Source organism: Aethalodelphis obliquidens, unplaced genomic scaffold (genome assembly GCF_003676395.1).
Source record: "Aethalodelphis obliquidens isolate GAN/ISIS:26980383/991018 unplaced genomic scaffold, ASM367639v1 scaffold9, whole genome shotgun sequence".
Taxonomy (NCBI): Eukaryota; Metazoa; Chordata; class Mammalia; order Artiodactyla; family Delphinidae; genus Aethalodelphis; species Aethalodelphis obliquidens.
Genome location: NW_020837953.1, coordinates 24,865,400 through 24,886,032, shown reverse-complemented (window position 1 = coordinate 24,886,032; position 20,633 = coordinate 24,865,400). Strand labels below are relative to the sequence as shown.

The 20,633-nt window shown below is 40.4% G+C and overlaps 1 protein-coding gene and 1 long non-coding RNA gene across 4 annotated transcripts; one reads left to right on the top strand and one right to left on the bottom strand.

Moving 5' to 3' along the window:
* Nucleotides 1-1,831, top strand: LOC113621849 (uncharacterized). Its single transcript, XR_003433327.1, has 2 exons — nt 1-310; nt 1,618-1,831. It is a non-coding gene; the product is annotated as an uncharacterized LOC113621849 (long non-coding RNA).
* Nucleotides 1,832-4,536: 2,705 nt separating this feature from the next.
* Nucleotides 4,537-20,015, bottom strand: SFPQ (splicing factor proline and glutamine rich). Of its 3 annotated transcripts, XM_027109161.1 has the most exons (13): nt 19,095-20,015; nt 18,230-18,418; nt 17,561-17,862; nt 17,362-17,457; nt 16,273-16,469; nt 16,086-16,170; nt 15,641-15,758; nt 15,183-15,231; nt 14,981-15,102; nt 9,329-12,516; nt 6,182-6,229; nt 5,549-5,637; nt 4,539-4,628 (listed from the first exon to the last, which is right to left on the bottom strand). In XM_027109161.1, the coding sequence occupies exons 1-10, from the start codon at nt 19,914-19,916 to the stop codon at nt 12,379-12,381; spliced, it is 2,118 nt and encodes a 705-aa protein (XP_026964962.1). In that variant the 5' UTR covers nt 19,917-20,015; the 3' UTR covers nt 4,539-4,628; nt 5,549-5,637; nt 6,182-6,229; nt 9,329-12,378. The 3 variants fall into 3 exon arrangements, with proteins under 3 accessions (XP_026964963.1, XP_026964962.1, XP_026964961.1); XM_027109162.1 differs by lacking the exon at nt 9,329-12,516 and having other exon boundaries at nt 4,537-4,628; XM_027109160.1 differs by having other exon boundaries at nt 6,182-12,516.
* Between the last annotated feature and the right edge of the window lie 618 nt (nt 20,016-20,633).

Sequence of the window (20,633 nt, the reverse complement as noted above, 5' to 3'; positions counted from 1 at the left end):
CACAACGAAGATCCCACATGATGCAACTGGGACCCGGCACAGCCAAAATGAATAAGTACATTTTTTTTAAAAAAAAAAAAGGAAAATGTAGGTACAGATGTAAGTAGGTGGGGAGATATGACTGTAGAAGCTTGTGAAAGTTCTGAGTGTTTCTATTTTCTCAGTGAAACAGAAAAGGTCATCTTCTGAAAATGAGGATGAAAGAAGAGGCATTGGAGCTTTGAAGAAAGAGGATATGGCATGAAATAGAATTTAATAAAGACAAAAATCGTGTGGTTGCTGGGCAGCAAAAAGGGATCCCTAGAGATCAGTAAGCAGACTTTAAAGACAGTCAATGTATATGGATTAGACAGAGAATTGGATTTTATCATGACTGATTTTTGCCAGATGAGTTCAATTAAGCAGAAGGCAGGCAGAGGAGTTAGAATGTATGCAATGCCAAATTAAACTTACCAGTATTAAGTATCTACCAGTTTCCCGAGTGCTTACCATCTACTAGGAACATTAAAAAGTAGCAAAGTATTGAAAGTAAACTTCTTATCTCAATCCATTCTTATATCTAGGAAATGGTGTTAACTCTTCATTCTGCTCCCTCTTTAGGCAGGCCAAATCTTCTAGGGAGATGGCAAGGGCAATAAGCACGCTGAAAAATGTTTCTAGATTACTACAATCCCAGGCCAGCTCACATGGGACAGTGGTAGAGAGCCTCCCTGTGAGCCTCCTTGCCCCTTTTCTTTAGTTCAAGGTTTTCTTCATGCAGTGATACTTACAAAATAGCAAACAGTCAAAACAAGGTGGGTATACAATTACGTGCTTCATTAATTACAATGACATTACTTGAGCCCTCAGGAGAAGCAGCACAGCTCCAACACCCTGAAAGTTCTCCAACACGCATGTTTAAATTTATATATGCATACAAAACCAAAAGCCCTCTCTTCTTTTTCCCTTGTTTGACTCCGCCTGAGTGTCCACCAGTATGTCTCTTGGTAGAAGTCTATACCAGTTCCATGGACTACCCACTTTCACGCGCCAGAGACCTTTGCTTTTACACCCATCTTGTTTTATTACCTTTATTAGTATCTGCTCAGTTCTTCCTTAATGCTAGTTATAATGTTAGTTGGTTTTCCTCCAAATATGTGGAAGGTATATTTTGCTTTTTAATCAAAAGTATGCCCCCCCAAAAAAAGTATGCCCCCCAAAATATATATGTGTGCGTATAATCTATTGCTTCTGTTTCTCTGAAGAACCCTAAGATGTATATACTTATTCCACTAAATAAAATGAGTCCATAGAAAACCAAAGAAAATCTTTTCTTTAGAAAAAAAAAAAAAAAACTACTGAAACTCATATAAAGCAATGAAATTTAAAATATGACATCTATGTAGGAATGGATAGTTCACTGGGCCAGATATATAAAGAAATCTAGTATATGATGAAGACAGCTGAACTAGTGAAGGCAATTTTGATTATCAAGTGACCGAAGCAATTCTATAAAGCAGTGTTGGTAACTAGAGTCACCATGTTATACATTAGATCCTCAGACATTCATCTTATAGCTGAAAGTTTGAAGTGGTATTTCGGGGTTTTGATTTGCTTTTTTTGTTTGTTTTTGGCCAGACCGAGCAGCTTTTGGGATCTTAGTTCCACGACCAGGAATCAAACCCAGGACCCCTGCAGTGGAAGCTCAGAGTCCTAACCACTGGACAACCAGGGAATTCCCTGCACTTTCTTATTGACTAATGATGCCAAGCAACGTTTCATGTACTTAATTGGCATTTCTGTATACCTTCCTTGCAGAAATTTCTATTTAAATCCTTTGCCTATTTCTCAATTGGGTTTATTTTTTACATATTCTGGATACAAGTCCCTAACCAGTTATGATTTACAAATATTTTCTTCCATTCCATGAGTTTTCACTTTCTTGATGATGTCCTTTGAAGCAGTGATTAATTTTGGTAAATCCAATTTGCCTTTTTTGTTGTTCATGTTTTTGGTGTCATTTAATAATCTAAGTTTTATAATTTCATTCTTACATTTAGGCATTTCACTCTTTTTTAGTTAACTTTTGTATAGGTGTGAAGTAAGGGTCCATATGAAACTTAGAATCAGCGTTATCAATTTCAAGAAGTCAGCTGGAACATGGTAAATGAGTAAATTATTTTGGGGAATGCTACGTCAATGAACACGGAATGTTTTTCTATTTGGATCTTTGTCTTTTTCCCCTCATTCCCTCTTACCTCAAGCACGTTTAGAACCCAACCCACTTTAGATGCAAAACATTACATACCTGATAAACCATTTGTTAAAAATCTTGAGGACTGGGGCTTCCCTGGTGGTGCAGTGGTTGAGAGTCTGCCTGCCGATGCAGGGGACACGGGTTCGTGCCCCGGTCCGGGAAGATCCCACGTGCCGCGGAGCGGCTAGGCCGACGAGCTATGGCCGCTAAGCCTGCGCGTCCGGAGCCTGTGCTCCGCAACGGGAGAGGCCACAACAGAGAGAGGCCCGCATACCGCAAAAAAAAAAAAAAAAAAAAAAACTTTGAGGACTTGTTTTGAGCTTAAGCTCCCCACTCGACTCCCAACACACTTAAAATACCAACTAATCAACATACAACCCTGCTAGGCAGGGAATTTTTAATTTTTTTTGGCTGCACTGGGTCTCGTGACATGCAGGATCTTCAGTTGCTGCATGCAAGCTCTTGGTTGTGGCACGTGGGATCTAGTTCCCCGAACAGGGATGGAAGCTGGGCCCCCTGCATTTGGGGTGCAGTCTTAGCCACTGGACCACCAGGTAAGCCCCTAGGCAGGGATTCTTAATCCTATTATAACATCATGTTAAGAGGTTATGGAAAAACTCAAACTTTTTGGCCAAACCAATATACAACTTGTCCAAGTTAAATGGTCTCTCCCACGAATCCCAAACCTCAGTCCTAAGGATCTATTACTAATTTCCCCTTGTGGACTCCACAGTCCAAAAGCTTACCAAAATTAACAATTTCCTATTCTCTATAAAATATAAAAATCCTGGACCTGTTGCCTGTGAACCCTGATAACTAGTAAATTTGAAAATGCCACATGCTCCTTTTGTTTTTGTCTCCGTGCAAGTTCATTTATGTACACCCACCTTTTACCCCAATGAAGAAAAAGTAGTATGTTCATCCTATTGATGAGCAACCTGCAATTCAGGCAACTTGCCAGATAATGCAACTGGGCAAATTTCAGAATACTTGAACTCCAGTAGCAAGACCCTGTAACTCCTAACCAATATATTCTACTGTAGATTTTTGCCTTGAGACCCATAAAGATGCTAAGCAAGCTGGCAATCAGAAAGGAGTAACAGGGCTTCCCTGGTGGCGCAGTGGTTGGGAGTCCGCTTGCCGACGCAGGGGACGCAGGTTCTTGCCCGGTCCGGGAAGATCCCACATGCCGCAGAGCGGCTGGGCCCGTGAGCCATGGCCGCTGAGCCTGCGCGTCCGGAGCCTGTGCTCCGCAATGGGAGAGGCCACAACAGTGAGAGGCCCGCGTACCGCAAAAAAAAAAAAAAAAAAGGAGTAACAGTTGAACCAAGACATGGACTCAGATGATTCTTGATTTGGGATCTCTCATTTGCCTCTCTGAAGATATGCCAATCACAGATAATCAGAATGATTATGAACACTTAGATCAGGATCTTGGGCCTCATCCCTGGTACTGACTACACACAGCTTTTCAAAGCAAATTCCATGGGACCAGTGACTGCTGTGGCTTTCAACTCTCTCCCTTTGCAGTTACAAGGGAATTCCCCAGTGATCCAGTGATTAGGACTCTGTGCTTCCACTGCAAGGGGCACAGGTATGATCCCTGGTCAGGGAAACTAAGATCCTGCAGGCCATGTGGCACGGCTCCCAAAAAAACAAAACCAAAAAAAAAAACACCAAAAAGCAAACCCCGAATTACTTTTAATACGTACCTCATATTAATTTGGTGTGAAAGATCCCTTTAACAGTTTGTCAAGTTTTAATGAGAGCTTCAAGAATGGAGGGGGCAAGCAGATTTTATAGCAAATTCCAGAATTTTACACTGCATATAAAATTCAACTCCACTTTAAAGAAATTGCTACTCAGGGTAACCAAAATATGGTTATTTGGCAAGATGCAATTCAGTCTCTACTCGTTAGTGAAGTAATGTCTTGACTACCCATAATCATAATCTGATAATCCTTTTGTAATATACAAAATGCTTTTTAACTGCTAATCACATGGTAATCTCAGGAATAAAACTTACTAAGACTGAAGGCAATTTTAAAATAATGATGGCTAAATCAGGTGAGTTTGATAGTGTAGGGCCATCAGGTTGATTAGTAATTAAGAGGCTGAAGCAGCTCTGCCAAAAAGGCCTCAAGAAGTAGAGTCCTAAATTATGTAGTTTGTTTTATACTTACAACATGGAATGACTTTTATAATGTCACCTAGAAACAAGTTGCTGACATATACAGAAAATTCTGGAAAACGGAAGAGTCCTCTACTTAAAAACAAAACCAAAACAAATGGAAGGACAATCTGATTTTAAAATGTCTTTATTAAACAACAGGTTGTTTTATTCTTCTTTGCTCTCTTCCTCACTGGTTTTCGGGACAGAGTTCACCGGATCCTGTCAATTAAAGGAAACAATTACTCCAAAAGACCTAAGAATCACATATCAAGGTCTCAAATATTTATCAGCATCAACCAAGTAAACTTCCTAACCGCAAAGTAACATTAATCAAGTAATGTGGTAGTAATAGTATTTAATGATCTTTAGATAACTAAGGATTAAAGAAGCAGAAATGATTTTAATATCAGACTCACCCAATGAGTTTATTAAATTTTACTTCCATTTTCTACAAGAACTTTCTTACAAGGCAGATCTCTAACATTCAAGACACTCCATTAATTGGCACCCTCTTTCTAGGTATAAGATATAGCCTCAATTCTTCCATTTTTGTTAATTTCAAACTGATTATGACAGCCCTTTATACCTAAGTGATACCTTGAACGAATGCAATTTCTGTAAGATGAAGGGACAGTAAGGTACCATCTACAAGTCACCTTTTTGTAAAAAAGTTTTATTGGAACACAGTCATGTCCATCTGTCTACGACTGCTTTCCAGCTAGAACAGCAGAGTTGAGTTGCCAATCCTTCTAGATCATCATCTATATTTTTTCTTCCATCTATTCTCAACTATAGGTAATCCCACCATTTAACTATCTGATGAAAAACAGGGAACTTCAAATCTTCTGAACCTTCTTCTCCATGGTCTTATGGACCCAGAGGTGAATACAGATATATATTTTTATTTAAAACTTAAGTCCTGTTTTTGTGAGGCTTTAGCCAAACAGACAAGGTCTACCACACCTCAGAAGGCTGTAAAAATGTTTAAATATTTAAGTGTGTGCTATAAAAACATATTTCCTGTAAGAAAGTTTTAACGTAGAATAAATTAAAATGAGATATCCACACGAGTAGTTATTTTTCTACCACCCGAGAGTCCTCCTGAAGGCAGTTTACAGAGTAAGAATCACTCAACTCACCTAGATATTTCATCAGTCTAACAAGCTGTAGCTTTCCTTCTTGATCAGCTCATGCTGTGTGATGTCTTGAGAACAAATATCTTATCCACCTATCATTAAAATATTAACTGTGTTAAAATAACATATTCAGCATATATTACATTTTTACTATTTTTAACATGTACATTTTATTCTGACATCAACAGGTTGAATGAACCTGTTGAAAACAGGTTTTCCCTCCTACCAATGACTAGACAACTGTTCCTCACAATTTATTACGTAAAAAGGAATGGGATTTTGAATTGGTCCAAAGTTCATTTTAAGAGTACTGAAAATACATGTCTCCACTAATTCAAGCCATCTTTTCTGATCTAAATCTTTCATCTTTTTCTTCTATTGTTTGACATCTTTGTAATAATTTGTAATAATTGGGATTTGTAATAATCCCAATCTTTTCTCTTTCCAACTCACATACACCCACACGCATGCACACACATTAAAAAAAATAAATAAGGGTATTATCTTAGGAGAGGCGAACATCTTAAAAAAGAGTCAAACAGTTTTCACCCCACATAGCTAAATCAAATTATTTAACCATTAAATAGAAGTCAAACCCAAAATCCTCTACAGGTTAAACCTTCCAAGGAAACTTACTTCAACGGAATGAACACTCCAATATCAGCCAACATCAATCATTCTTACCTAAAGAATAATAAGAAAAAGTTAATATAAAAGACAAGGGCATAAAGATTTGAAAATGCTAGTTAATTTCAAAATTTAAAGAGTAAATTCCAGAGACAAAGATTGGGGGCAAGTTACAGCATAAAAAATAGGAAGAGACTTCATGGGGGGAAAAAATCTAAAATCATTCTGACGTAAGGTAGCAGTAGACACCTGAGTTCGAATGAGAATTGTATCCTCTTTAAAATACAAAAGCCTAACTGCATTTTCACCAGTCTGACCACAATGAAGTTTGACTGCAATCCAAAATATACTATCCCTTATGTGAAGGTATGTGACAACGTTTACCTTACCAAATGAGTTTTAACATCGGCTCTTTTCATATAAAAGCACGTACCCTGCTCCCCACCAAGCATGTCTTCCATTCTCAGGTGGACTGACCACCTTCAGCAGGAGTCCACCAAGAGAGCCCTCCCCCTTCCACAGTACACAACAATGCAGTTGTTATCCTGCAATCCTATATATTTGCCTCATTCTTTCCCTCTTAAGTCCTCACTGAGTTTTAAGTTAGGGCAGGGAAGCTATGCCTTATCGGGACAGCAAGGAACCTGAGTTTTTCTGAGGGAGAAGACATTCACCTTCACTATATATGCCTGGCAGGGCCACAGTGCACAAAAACCAGAAAGATCAGCCTTAATTCAAATTCCAGGTTTTTCTTCCTCCCTGATTATCAGCAACTGCCAAGGGTATATGAAATAGTTCCCTGTTGCACATGTACCATCCATAAGGGATACTATATCGTTTTGCATTCTTCCTCCATTCTCCAGATTATCCTATGCTGCATCCAGCCCCTTTTTCACCCTCCAAATAAATCTTTTCAGCACTGGTGTTCAAAAGCAACATTTTTATGTTTGATGGTTTACCAACTGTGAGCTTTCCACAGTTGAGTCTTAAAAATTGCCAATCATTATCTAGCAGCAATGACAGATGATTGGGAGCAGCCAAATCCTCTGAATTCTTTCCCTAATAGGCAGCCATTTGAGAACTGCACTAGCTGACAGAGCACTGAAACATTATCAGCTAAAGCCAAAACCAAATAAAGGCCCAGAACAAACATCCTGGCTCTCTAAAACCTGTCCAAAATCATTAAGGGAAAGGCAGTAAATGCAGGACTGTGTATCATGTCACTGCAGCTGACAATGATTAACAATAGGAAACATGCAACCCCCATTAAGGTTAAAAGTCCAAAACTAGTCACACGCATCTCTTTATTGGGGAAAAGTGAAACTACTATGCATTCTTTGTAGGTTTTGCAACCTTATGTGAAGAGCACCCATTGCATTTCTTTCAACTTTCATAAAGCACCGGTACCTGTTCCAAGGGCCTAACAGTACGAAAATGCATTCTGGCATCACACCTCTGAACTTCCGACCATTCTCATTAAAAATAATTTTGGTTTGTAACAAGAAAAGACTATGAAATACAATGCGAGCACCTCGGTATATAGAGTTATTACTGAAACCCATTTATCCCCAGCTTTTTGACTGAGTGATTTTTTTAAGACCCTCTGCACTAAGATTCACAAATTACAGCTACATACAAATCAAAACTAGTAAGAATTGACTAAAGTCACAGGTTTCTCATCGAAAGTGCAAAAGCCTATTCATCGAGATAAGCAGAATGAAGCAAAATTACCCCCCCACCCCAATGATGTCCATATATTGTAACAAGTACATTCTCTCAAAATTGTTATTGACTGTTAAGAAACAAACCTGCGCTTTTATTTCTAAACAATCACTGAACCACGGTAGCAAGTGCTGGCCACCGACTTAATGGATTATGCCACAGGAAAACCCCATCAGGGATGCATGCCAATTTAGTGACACTCTTGTCACTAATACTGAGCATTATGTTTGATGTGCACTGTATTACTAATATAGAGAGCTAAACTAGTCACCATTTGCTCTTTCATCTAGCAGGAGAGTCAAGTCATTTGGTTGAATGGACTACGTATTAAAGTACAAATTTGTCCCCACCTTGTGAATCGCTTGCCAAAGAACAAGCCATTTGTCTTGATACAATGAAAGAAAATTCTCATAGTCATGAAGAGTTTTACCAACATTTATGCAAAATAAACCAAACTTTCCAGTTACAGAGCAGAAAACATTATACACGAAAGCTGTTTCTCATGCATGCTAGCTAAAAACCAGTTCATAGACCAAAGTTCAGTTGAATTGAGGTCTGGAACAACAGTCGATGCAAAGCTTAAATCCTAAGCAACAAAGGAAGGTGCTTTTGAAGACTTACTGTTTTGGTAGTCGAACAGTTTGGATTGTAACATCACATCCCTAAAGCTAAGGGAACCAAATTCAAAAAGCTACTCTGAACATTTGCAGTTATCCTACAGAATACGACGAAGTCTTATGATTGGGAAATGATTCCCAACATGTATTCAATAGGCAAGTCAACATGCCACACCACTTTCCCCCAGGTTTAGAGTATAAACATATTTAGACAAATCACAGAACTTGAACTATTCATGTTAGATTCCCATCTATGCCCCAAGTTAGTAACAGAGGTGTTCCGATGGAGCCCATTTAAAAAAATTTTTAAATCACATTACAAAAAAAACTGTACTTTTAGTCTTAATTCACTCAACCTGCAGAGTAATTACCAAGATTACACTCAAACTGATATTGCTGACCTATGAGCAGGTCAGTTTGCTACAACAGAAACTAATTATCACATGCTATACAGTCTGTGTCAAGATGCTTAAAAAGCACTCTTACTTCCGAAGTATGGTATGGTCCCCTCCCCCACACCACTGATGTGTTTCATGTTATCTTCAGTTACAATGCAACTAAAAACCACACAACTGAATCAGATATACCAAATAATCAAGTTTGCACTTTTTATCTGAGAACTGCAACAGCACTGAATTCTGCCTGACAAATTACAGCTCTAAACCCAAACCCACGCAGTTTTGATATAAGCTAGCTTTATCATACAGGTGTTAGGTGCTGCACTGTAATTTCATTGTCAGAAGTATGATGTCAGAATGCCCACGGAATAAAAGTACATAGCAAGTCACCAAGTTAGATTATATTGCTTGTTACCTACCTGTATGCAGTCGGCAATGAGAATCTCGGAGCAAGCAGGAATACTACATCCGGGTCCTAATGTCCATTGCCATTTGCGGTACTACGTTCCTCACAGTTACGCACTGCAGAAATGCTGGCTAAATGCAGTTATGTAGCAGGCGACTACTTTAATAGTGCATAATTGCAGTCCAAGAACACCAGAAAATATTCCGCCACAACTTAGTGGCTTGCCCAAGAAAAGCCAAGTATCTAAATTTTTATCTGCCATAATATGCCACTTATAAAAATTGCACAGGCGTAACATTACAATTTCCCAAATTATTATGTTTATATTAGTGGTATAATACATCTAATAAAGAGTGGTGGGGCTTATAGTATTTCTTAGAAGTTTATCTAAGCAAAGAGGATTATGGTTTCACTAAACGTTGAGCCAATGGGTTAAGTTTCTAAAACACCTATTAAATACACTGGGATCTCTTAGAGAATGCAGTTTTTAAAGATTAGGAATTATAAGAGGAGTAATAAGTTTAAAAACAATCAGTGTTCCTCTTAAAACAAAATTATGAGAGAAAGTGGAGAAGAGGAAACGGGGGCAGGTGGTTTCTTTAAATGAGAAAAATGGCTAAAATACTTCAAAAGTACTACTTTCCCTTTCCCACCCCCAAGTTTCATAAATCAGCTTTTAGGAATCTACTTTTAAAGATGATTCAAATTCCCATTAGGCTAAAAACTATCATATACATTCCAAGACTTGTTGAAAGTCTATTTGAGTAGCTTACGACCCTTGGTACGCTGCTGTTTCAGTGATTAAAGTCAAAACTTAGTTGAAACTAAGCAACATTACTTGCTAAACAACGTTTAGCAATTCTACACAATAAGGCTATCAAAACCACAACTTTCAGGAGATTATCCATTAGCATCCTTCACCACTCTTCAAAGGTACAGTACTACCAAAAGCTTATTTTAGGGGTCTGTGCCAGCATCCCTTATAAAGAAAGGCATGTAATCTGAAAAATAAACTGAAACATTAATTTTATAGGCAGATTTTTCCATTTCCCCACCAGCCCCCGCCCACACATTCAAGTTCACCCTCTGTGGGTGTCCCATGAACACCCCTTATTTTCTTATCATTAGTGGAGTCCCTACCATACAATTCAATCAAATTGTAATGGACTCCTTTCAAATCAAGACCCTTGTTTCCGGTACAGAAAATCTCATACATTATCACCAATTAATAACTTGACTTGGGACAAAACTTCCTCATTGATATAATTCTGGTAGAACTACTCATTTCCAAGTGTCTTGGTGAACAGAAATAATGAACATTTTCTAATGAGATTCTCTCCCTTAATTAGTACACCAGGTACCTGTCAGTCACACAACCAGAATTCGGTGGCATGCCTTTATACTCCACTAGTGTTTTACTTTCAGTATTAACAGGTTTCCTATGCACGAGTGCTCAATTGTTTCAACAACAGGTTTCCCTTTGTACTCAGGCACAATACTAAGCCTTCAGTATTTAAACAAAGATTTGGTTTAGAATTTTACTTTTGCCAATTAACACCAACAGAGGTGAAAAGGAGGAAGACACATTCCATAGTAAGAGTTCTATAATGTACAAATTTGAATGGAAACATAACTAAGAACAAAGCCAAACCATTCAGTTACCTTACCTACTACTTTTAGGAAGTTATTCCTCTGCTAACAATATAAACATGGGAAAGCAGGTTCCCATTGTACTAACAGACAACAGTAACGATCTATTTTATTAATAAGTCAAAATGTCTCTAATGAAAGGAGATTCAATGAAGTTGACAATAAACTGACAACACCATCGAAAAGCTCCAAAGCTTTATGGTGGGAGGAAAGGATATTTGTACTGTGTAGCACGAGCAACTCTCCAGATTTAGTGCTACATCAAAAGGAAACTATGGAAAAACACGTTAAAAATATTTCACAGTAAGTATAGTTCTCTGCAACCCTATTTGTTATTAAGTCACTACCAGCTCTTAGAAAAGAAAATAAGTTTTTTTTATAGTCCTACAGATTTTTGCCCAACAGAAGTACCACAAGGAGATGTAAAAGTTAGAGTACAAATGTATACATAGCCAAACCTACTTTATGATGACTATACCTTACTTTCGAGTTTAATTATTCAGACTAAACCCCATCTTTATAAATCACTTGAAGTAATACATGAAAAGACTTCATGTTTAACAATCTTTAATTCAGATGTGAATGTTCAATACAAGCCGTTCGTAGGGCTTGGGACTCGTTCTTTAAAAAACAAGAATGGAGGAATGCAACAAAATGATCTTTCCACTTGTTCTTCAGAAACTTTCAAGGAAAGGATAGATCATAGGGCCGTAAAAGATCCATTTAAGTCATACCCACTTTCTCCCCCTACCAATAGTCTTACACCCATTCCATAATCTTAATACACATTCCTGAATGAAGATTTACAGTTCAGCTTTGCTTACATAGCCATTTGAAAATACTAGCACCGGCTTGCTTCCTATAATGCCAAACAAATCAAATCATGAAACTATTCAATATGCATTTCTTCTTTTTAAAACAAGGGGGTACTTAAATGTAGAAAGCAATACTTAGCCTACAAATACATTTCCCAGAAATGGCATATGCCACTCAAAGGCCTAGACACTCTTATGCTTTCCAAGTGGAACACCTAGCCTAATGTGCATAGAAGCATGAATGGCAAAGTTGAAGATCAAAATCTTAACTATTTTTTCTATTTATTTGAAGCACAGTAAAAAAAAAAAAATTGGTACACTTTGGAAATCAGTGGCACAAGGTACACTGCCATAAATTGAGGGACATTATACAGTTAAAAAAAAAAAAAAGGAAAAAAAGGAAAAAAAAATTCCCCTGTTTCAAACACTGCATTACATAATTTTACCTGCCCAAACAGACCATTTACAAATATTAGGTCAATAAACTGCTAACATCCATAAAAAGGTAGCTTTCTTACTAAAATGCAAGAATTTAAAAGATTGCTATCTAAACAAGAAAAGACAAAAACAAACTGGAATGAAAGCCTAGATATCACATCTAAAATCGGGGTTTCTTGTTTGGGCCTTCATACTCTTCTCTCCCTCTACCATATCCTGCCGGAGTTCCAGGCCCCATTCCTCTAGGACCCTGTCCACCCACAGGTCCCGCACCTCCCTGCCCAAAGCGCTCAGTACGCTATTGGAACAGTTAAGTAACAGTTCATTATATGTAGTTGATGTCCATGTGTGTTAAGTAAATATTTTAGAAGGTTCCGTAGTCAACGTTCGTCGATACAATCACCAATGAGTCGATCCACAGGTACCGGGAACATAGAAAGGAAAAAAGGGTAATTTGAAAATTAGTTTACGATAATACATGCCTTGTGGTATGTTCCCACTTGAGCCATTCTCATACACCTGTTTCAAAGAATAGATCTTCCCTGTAGTGCTAAAAAATTTAAGAATTAGTGCAGATGTGAAAACCCATTCCAAAATGAGTTTTAAGAAATTTCACATCAGATTAACCCACTGAAAAGCTTACACACTTCTCACTTTCAAGGTCTGAACAGGAAATTTAATTTCCAAGTAAGCCTAACAAGCCCAACCAGACAGATTCAATTCACTCAATGAAGTGACAAAGACCTACTCACCAGTTAGTGGTATGTGCTGCATAAGAAACCTTGTGCTTTTCAAGATCTTAAGACACATCTGCTAAGTTGCAGAAACCTTAAAAGGTTCAAAGTTTTAATAAAATGCTACCAGACTACAAAAAGAAAAAGAATAAAAGACTAATAGATTTAGTCACTTAACCGGCACAGTAACTTGATTTAAAAGTGTGTTGCCATATTCTCACAGGTATACCACCTTCAGAGCCATCACTGTATAACCAGAGACAATTATGTTCACAGTACTGTTCTCTACAATTGCAAATTGACTGAATATACAGCCCACCCTCATAACAGCCCAACTTTCCCCTTAGGTCTGTAGAAAGTCCACTGACAGTTATGATTCCGTGTTTTGGGTGTCTCCCAAACAGCATTAACACCAAGCTTAAGTGACTGCAATAAAGCAGGACTTCATTATTCCACCTAGTTTTAGGTACTTCTAGTCCTAGAAACCTATGTTCCCAAACAGAAAAACCCTACAGATATGCAAAAGTACAGCAGCCTGAACTATCTTTCAAATTCTATTTAAAACAGACCAGTTATTCTGAGTATTGCTAGGAAAAAAACAAAACAAAACCCGAAAACCAGAACAAAAACCCCCCAGAAACTAAAACGGCATCAGGGTTTAACTGTTCCCATAAATGATTTCAACATGCTTCCTACAAAATACTACAGGGTTACTATAAAAATACTAAATCCTAATCCTTCAAACTATTTCAAAATCCTAAAATTCTTAGGTTTTCAGCGCGTTGTATTGTATGTTTTATCTCAAAAAGGTAAAGAGGAAATTTGGGGGTTTTACAATTATGTTATTACAGTATCTTAGAACCCAGGAGCTACATGTCACATGGACTACAGAATCTTAACTGTGGGAACATCATGTCAAATTACAGTTACAAATCTGATACATACCTACACCTGCCTATTAAGAAGGATATAAACCAAAATGTTACCCACATTATTTTTAAAATTCAATTTGAAGAAAGCTAACAGCACTACGTTTAACCCAACCAGCTACTTATGATTCTAATTCTCAAAAGCCTTAAGTAGAGTTTAAATAGATGAGGCCCCATTCTAAATCCTTATGTTCTTATTTGTAAAATGAATCTAGTGAGCTATATGCTGCAGCTTCCCTCCTTTGCCAAAAGCCTGTAGGTGAACTAATCAGATTCAATTCAGTCGTGACAATGTACTTTTCTCCAAACCCACCTCTACAGCCAATACTCAGTTCTTCTAAGGATTGTAAAGTCCTAATACAGCCACTCAGACCAACTCACTTGGTTGTTCTAAAGTATCCTGACAGACTATCTGTACAGCTAAAATATGACAGCATCAAGAAGGTTCAGATCAAATGCACACAACTAGTATGCTTAAAATTATCATTGACTTTTGCTACCCTGTAGCAAAACAGAGATGTCAGTTTATTTTAGAAGGTACACCTATAGACAGGCCCAACAGGTGGGAAACGACGAGTCCGAAGACTAAACAATTCCTTTTTCATGGGTAGAAGTCACACCAAATATAGGTCAAAGTCCTACACATGGCTAAAACATGCCTAAAGCTACAAACAAGTCTGATTCACACTTTTGGCAAATACCAGCTTAACGAATGACAGCTTGCCATTTGATTACTCTCACGTGGATGTAGAATAATGTTACATTATCTAACATTTAGAATTTGGATTTGCCATGAGCTATAGTGCAAAAGTACACAAGCAATATAATGGAAAGCACCTAAGTCTACTTATTGCCAAAGATAATTCCAACATACTACTAAAAGCATTGACTTTTTGTTGGCAACCTTATCTGTTTAGGTTACCACATTGAGTTCTTCTATGTTGCCAAAGTATTCCTCAATACTACGATTTACATGATAGGGGAACTAAAAGAGGTCCAGTCGCCTACTTAAAAACAAAAACAAAAACAAAAAAACACACACACATAAGTTGTGAAAACGAGAATTTCCTTTTGAACTATGTCCCACAGGATACATTACCATGTCGCTTCCCATCATGGAACCACTCATTGTTGCCGGTGGAACTCCAGGATTAGCTTCATAACCTATGCCACCACCACCACCTAGAGGTGGAAATTTCTGGCCTCCTGAACCATAGGGATCTAGGAAACAAAAATGCTGGTTACAACTCAACCAGAATACTGCTCTTCAGTGGTATTACTAATTTAATTTTCATTCTTACCTCCCATGTTCATTGCTCCTCCACCGCCCATTCTCATGTCTCTTTCTCTCTGAAAGAAAAAAAACCCGTTCATACACCTGTACTAAACCCATACCAAGCATTCTTGAATACAAAAGAATTTCCAAAGCTTAAAAAAAAAATTGTTTTTCAACTTAAGGGAAAACAACAATAAGGTAGTTTTAAAAATCAGTATTCTGAAACCAGGTGAGACTCCATTATCAAAAGACCTATAAAGCAAGCTTCTTCCCAACCAATGAAATCTTTTGGCCCACCCAAGGAAAAGATAAAACTCAAAGGAAAAGGCATATCAATCATAATACACCACCTGGGTTAAAAAGAGAAAAAATGGCAGAATAGCTGTAATATGAAAGGTTATATTTAACTGAATAAAATTTCATCCTAGATGTCTATAAACTTTGTAGAAAACTCCAATTACACTGCAAAAGGAGTTTACTTACCGGATCCATGTAGCCCATCCGGCTATAACTTTCCTCTCTTTGGCGTCTCATTTGTTCTTCCATCTCACGTTGACGAATCATCATCTCTTCTTCCCGCCTACGTCGTTCCTCCTCTTGCCTAGAAACATTCATCAAACATAAAAACTAAAGTTTTATCCACATTTTAAAAATTCAATTTGAAAAAAACTAGTAGTTTGCTTAAGAGCATTACAAAGTCTAGGTTAGAGCAAATACACACAAAGGCTGGGACAGTGACTAAGAAGAGCCCTTAAGGTATTTCAGCAAAGTAAGTGAGCCTTATAACAAAAATCTTACACTCTATTTCAATTTAAGCATTAAACCAAAGGTGCCACAGTATTTAACACCTCTGTATTTCATCTGACTCACCTGCAAAATTTAGGTACACTTAATGCAGAAGCAAAGACTTAATTTAACAAGATTTTACCTCAATTGCATCTCTTTACGTTTCTGCATTTCTTGATTGTGAAGTTCTTCCATGCGTCTTAATTCTTCCTGGCGTCTCATCAGATCTGAACATTGGAAAATTTTGTCATACATTCACATTAATGAAATTCTAGTAAGTTCAAAAGGCAAACGACCCTAACGGTAATATTTCACAGAGAGTCCTTTACCTTGACGCAAAAGATTTGCCTGATGCTCATGATAGGCATCTTCCATTTCACTTTCCAATTTGTCCTTTGCATCTTTCATGTTTTTTTCAACTTGTTCCCGCTGCTGTTTTTCCATTTCATCCAGGGACTTCCACCTCTGAGAATACTCATACTCAAATGTGCCATGCTGGGCAAAACGAGGAGGGGTTTCTCTCTCCCTGACAATATTTAAATATGAACCAATTTATAGATGCACACAAGAAATATATCTGATTTCCCCTAAAAACAATGGTCACTTCACTGGCCTGTTACTGCTAAGAAATACTGAAAGGTACAGATCACCTTGATTCTTAATAAGGTATTTTTACAGCAAAAACAATACATGTTCCAGAACGACATACTCAACAGTAACATGAGCACTGAAGATAAATCCTACCTTCCTCACTTTCTAACTCATTTCCCTAGCCAAATTCTGATTCAAGAAATATTTTTTCAACCCTTAAAAATGAGGATACCGGGCTTCCCTCGTGGCACACTGGTTAAGAACCCGCCTGCTAACGCAGGGGAAATAGGTTCAAGCCCTGGTCCGGGAAGATCCCACATGCCGCGGAGCAACTAAGCCCGTGCACCTCAACTACTGAGCCTGCGCTCTAGCACCCATGAGCCACAACTACTGAGCCCGTGTGCCACAACTACTGAAGCCTGTGCACCTAGAGCCTCTGCTCCACAACAGGAGAAGCCACCACAATGAGAAGCCCACGCACCGCAACAAAGAGCAGCCCCCACTCGCCGCAACTGGAGAAAACCTGCGTGCAGCAATGAAGACCCAACGCAGACAAAAATAAATTAATTTAAAAAAAAAAGAGGATCCCTACAACACATCCTAACAAAGAACAAAACAAGAATGCATGTGAAATATACCTACCTCAGAAACAACACTAGGTATTTGAGTAACTGCTTCAAAACCTCTAGCTTTCTGAGCCTGAGGTTTTCATTATGCCCATCCATTTCAAAGAACTTTGCATATTTTAAGCAAAATTGAAAAATTACTCTAGCAAGTTCTCGTTTACACTTAAATTAAGAACTGCCCAAAAGTTCAACAGATCTTACTTTTGATACATTGGATTCTTCTGTGCAAGTTTTTCAGGAAGACCATCTTCATCATCTAACTGTTCAAGGGGTTCCACAATGACTGGACGAGGAGTTCTAACAACAAAAATGGTTCCATCTTAATTTTGTTCCAGTTTCATTGCATTTTCTTCATACAAGTTAATAAATAAAAGTTATTCGAATAAACATAAAAACTTACGTTGTTAGTAAGAAAACACCTTCACTGCATCTTTCAAATGCTTTTCTTGCTGCTGGTTTAGAAGCAAATTCAACAATGCCTTTCCCTGTAGATCTTCCACGATCATCCACAATTACAACAGCCCTTTCAATAGGACCAAACTGACTAAAGGCTTCTTCCAACAGTTCATTGGAAACATAAGGTGAAAGATTTCGAACAGAAAGGGCAGCAGCATGTGTGGCAAATCGAACCCGAAGCTGTCTACCTCTCATGGGTGTATCATCAAGTTCAGCTTTAGCAATTTCAGCTAATGCTCTAGATTCCTGAAAGCATCAAGACATACAGTCACGTTAATGACCTCAAAACTGGCTACTGCCCACCCTAAAATTACCATAAGCCTAACTCCCGATCCTATTCTTCTGAAAGCTCTCAGCTCAACTATCTCCAGGCAGCCCACCCTGACACCATTCAGGGGAGGGAGGTAAATACCTTACCCACCCACTCCCTTCCTTTCTTAGATACCAACAATTATGCACTGTACAACAGCTGCAACTTTTGTGTGAGTGATGAAAAATTTAAAAACTAATTTATTCTTGTTGGTTTAAAAAACACTATGTTTGTTGTAGGAAAAAAAGACCCTTTTAATTCCACCAAAAAAAACCACAAACAAACAAAAACAAAAAAACTCACAAGCTTAATAAATCCAAATCCTTTGCCTTTGTTGATAAAAACTTCTCCTGGTTCTCCATATTTAGCAAATAATCTTTTGAATTCATCCTCCGTGATATCAGCAGGTAGATTACCAACAAACAACCGACAACGCTGCGTGTAAGTTTTCTCTCCAGGCCTCCTCAAGAGAGACAAGTTGGCTTTAAACCCCTAGTGAAAAAGGAAAGGAATTTTCAGATACCAGTTACCTCTGCAAATAGGAAGACCCAATAATAATTTTCGTTTTTCCCAAACTGGGTATGTTACAGTCAAGTTGCTCTCCTGTTCCATTTAAAATCAAAGATGCTACTACATTTACGGGATTTCCAATGTAATTAGTCCGAACATCAAAGACCCTAAACCATCCAGAACACTCTCGAGAACAGCCACAAACCTCTCTATAGACTCTATATCAGGAACCTCGTCAGCGGTTTATGCTAAGTGTCAAAATCAAAATCATAGTGGGCAAAAGTTAAAATGGTGGTGAGATATTAAACAAAGAAAACGACCAAAATTCCGTTGTCGACAAGCCCTGGGCCTGCGCGTGTAAGACCAGGCCTACCTCGATCTCTCCAATCCTCCACCCTATTCTGGCTCCCAGGATCCACTAGCTTTAACAAGGCCCACCATAGCTTCTCAGCGCCTCCTTCCGCCAGCCGGGAGGCCTAACCCGGGGTGGGGGGGGACAGCTGGCAGACCCGAGCCGTCCGCCCCTCACTGCAGCAGCCGGCCCCGCCCCCCACCCCCGCGCGCAGGCGCCCTTTCCGGTCTCCAACAAAATGGAGGGCGGAAGGGGGGGCCGCCGCCATCTTAGGGAAACCAACCCGTAGCGTAGAGAGACACTCACCTCGGAGTCAGAGATCTTCTCCTCGCTGCGGCCCCCGGGCCCGCCGGGCGGCGGCCCTTGGTGGTGCTGCTGGTGGTAGGGCGGGTGGTGTTGCCGGCCCCCGCGGGGCTCCCCGCCGCCTCGGTGCGGCGGCTTGGGGTGGCCGCCAGGGGTGCTTAGGCCCGGGCCGCCGCCGGGCTTCGGCCCGCCTGGCATTTTGCCGCCTTTGGGGCCGCCGGCTCCTGGGCCCTGCTTAGGTCCGGGGCCCGGGACCCCCGCGGGTGGAGGCGGCGGGCCGCCAGCCTGAGGGGGGGTGGTGGGGACCCCGCTGCTCGGCGGCGCGGGCGGGGGCACCCCGGGGGGCGCCGAGGTGACAGCGGGCGGCGGGGTCGGGGTGGGGCCTGGCCCCGTGGGGGCCCCCGAAGTCGGGGGTGTGGCGGGCGGCGCCGAGCCGGAGGCCGGGGGAGCGCTGCCTACTCCGGGAGCAGGGCCGGGTCCCTGAGGGACGGCAGGCTTAGATGAGTCCTGTGGCGGCGGCGGCGGCTGATGCGGCGGCTGCGGATGCGGCGGCTGGTGCGGCGGCGGCTGAAGCGGCGGCGGCTGCTGTGGTGGCGGCTGCTGCGGCGGTGGCTGCTGCTGTTGCTGGTGCAGAGGCGGTGGCGGGATCGGAGGCTTGGGGCCGCCCTGGCCCGGGCCGGGCCCCAAAGGTCCGCGGTTCTGATTGAGGCCCATGCCGGGTGGCGGAGAGCGGAAATCGTGGAGACCGCCGCGGCCGCCTCCCCCTCCGCGTCGGTGGAAACCGCCACCGCCACCGCCCCGACTTCGGAACCGGTCCCGAGACATGTCTGTGATCAAGGGGCGGTCGAGGCAGAAGCGAAGAAGACGTTCGGGGAACGTGGAGGCCACCTTGCTTCGCACAAGATGGCGGATGACACAGGCGGCGCGCCGCCTTTGTCCTCTTCTTATATAGGCCGGCTGGCACGGCCCCGCCTACTTCTCGATCTGTAGCTCCAAAAGCCAGTTGCAAGTACTGTACTTGATGACGCTAAGTTACGAGAAACTAATCTTTCCTATTGGCTCCCGATGAGAGGCGGGAGGCGTGGAGTGGTTGAAGTTTCCAGTCGGCCAATGAGCGGAAAAGGAGTTGGCTGTAGGCCACAGTGATTTGCTGGGAGATATTTGAATGGGTTCTCCAGAGCAATTTTCCCGTGAAAGCAAATAGCCAGGGCCCTATCAGCAGCTCCTAGGGAGAGATGTTAGAAGGCTCCTTCCTTTCTTGATTGCTCTTAGGAGCAGCCTGCTGCTATCCTTCCCCAGAAAGAACAGCAGTCTCTGCTTCAAAAGCATAAATGAAGTGCCTGCTATCTCTTCCGCCTCGTGCTGGGCCAATAAAATTAGAGAAATAAAATCTTAACCGATTTCACACACACCATCTTACTGATTTTATTTTGGAACCTCATTGGAGTACTGGTTTGGTCTAGCAGTATAAATGGCTCAATAAGCTTCAGTGCCCTCTTTGTTAAAAGAGAAAGGCCTTGATTTTGTGTGTGTGTATATAGA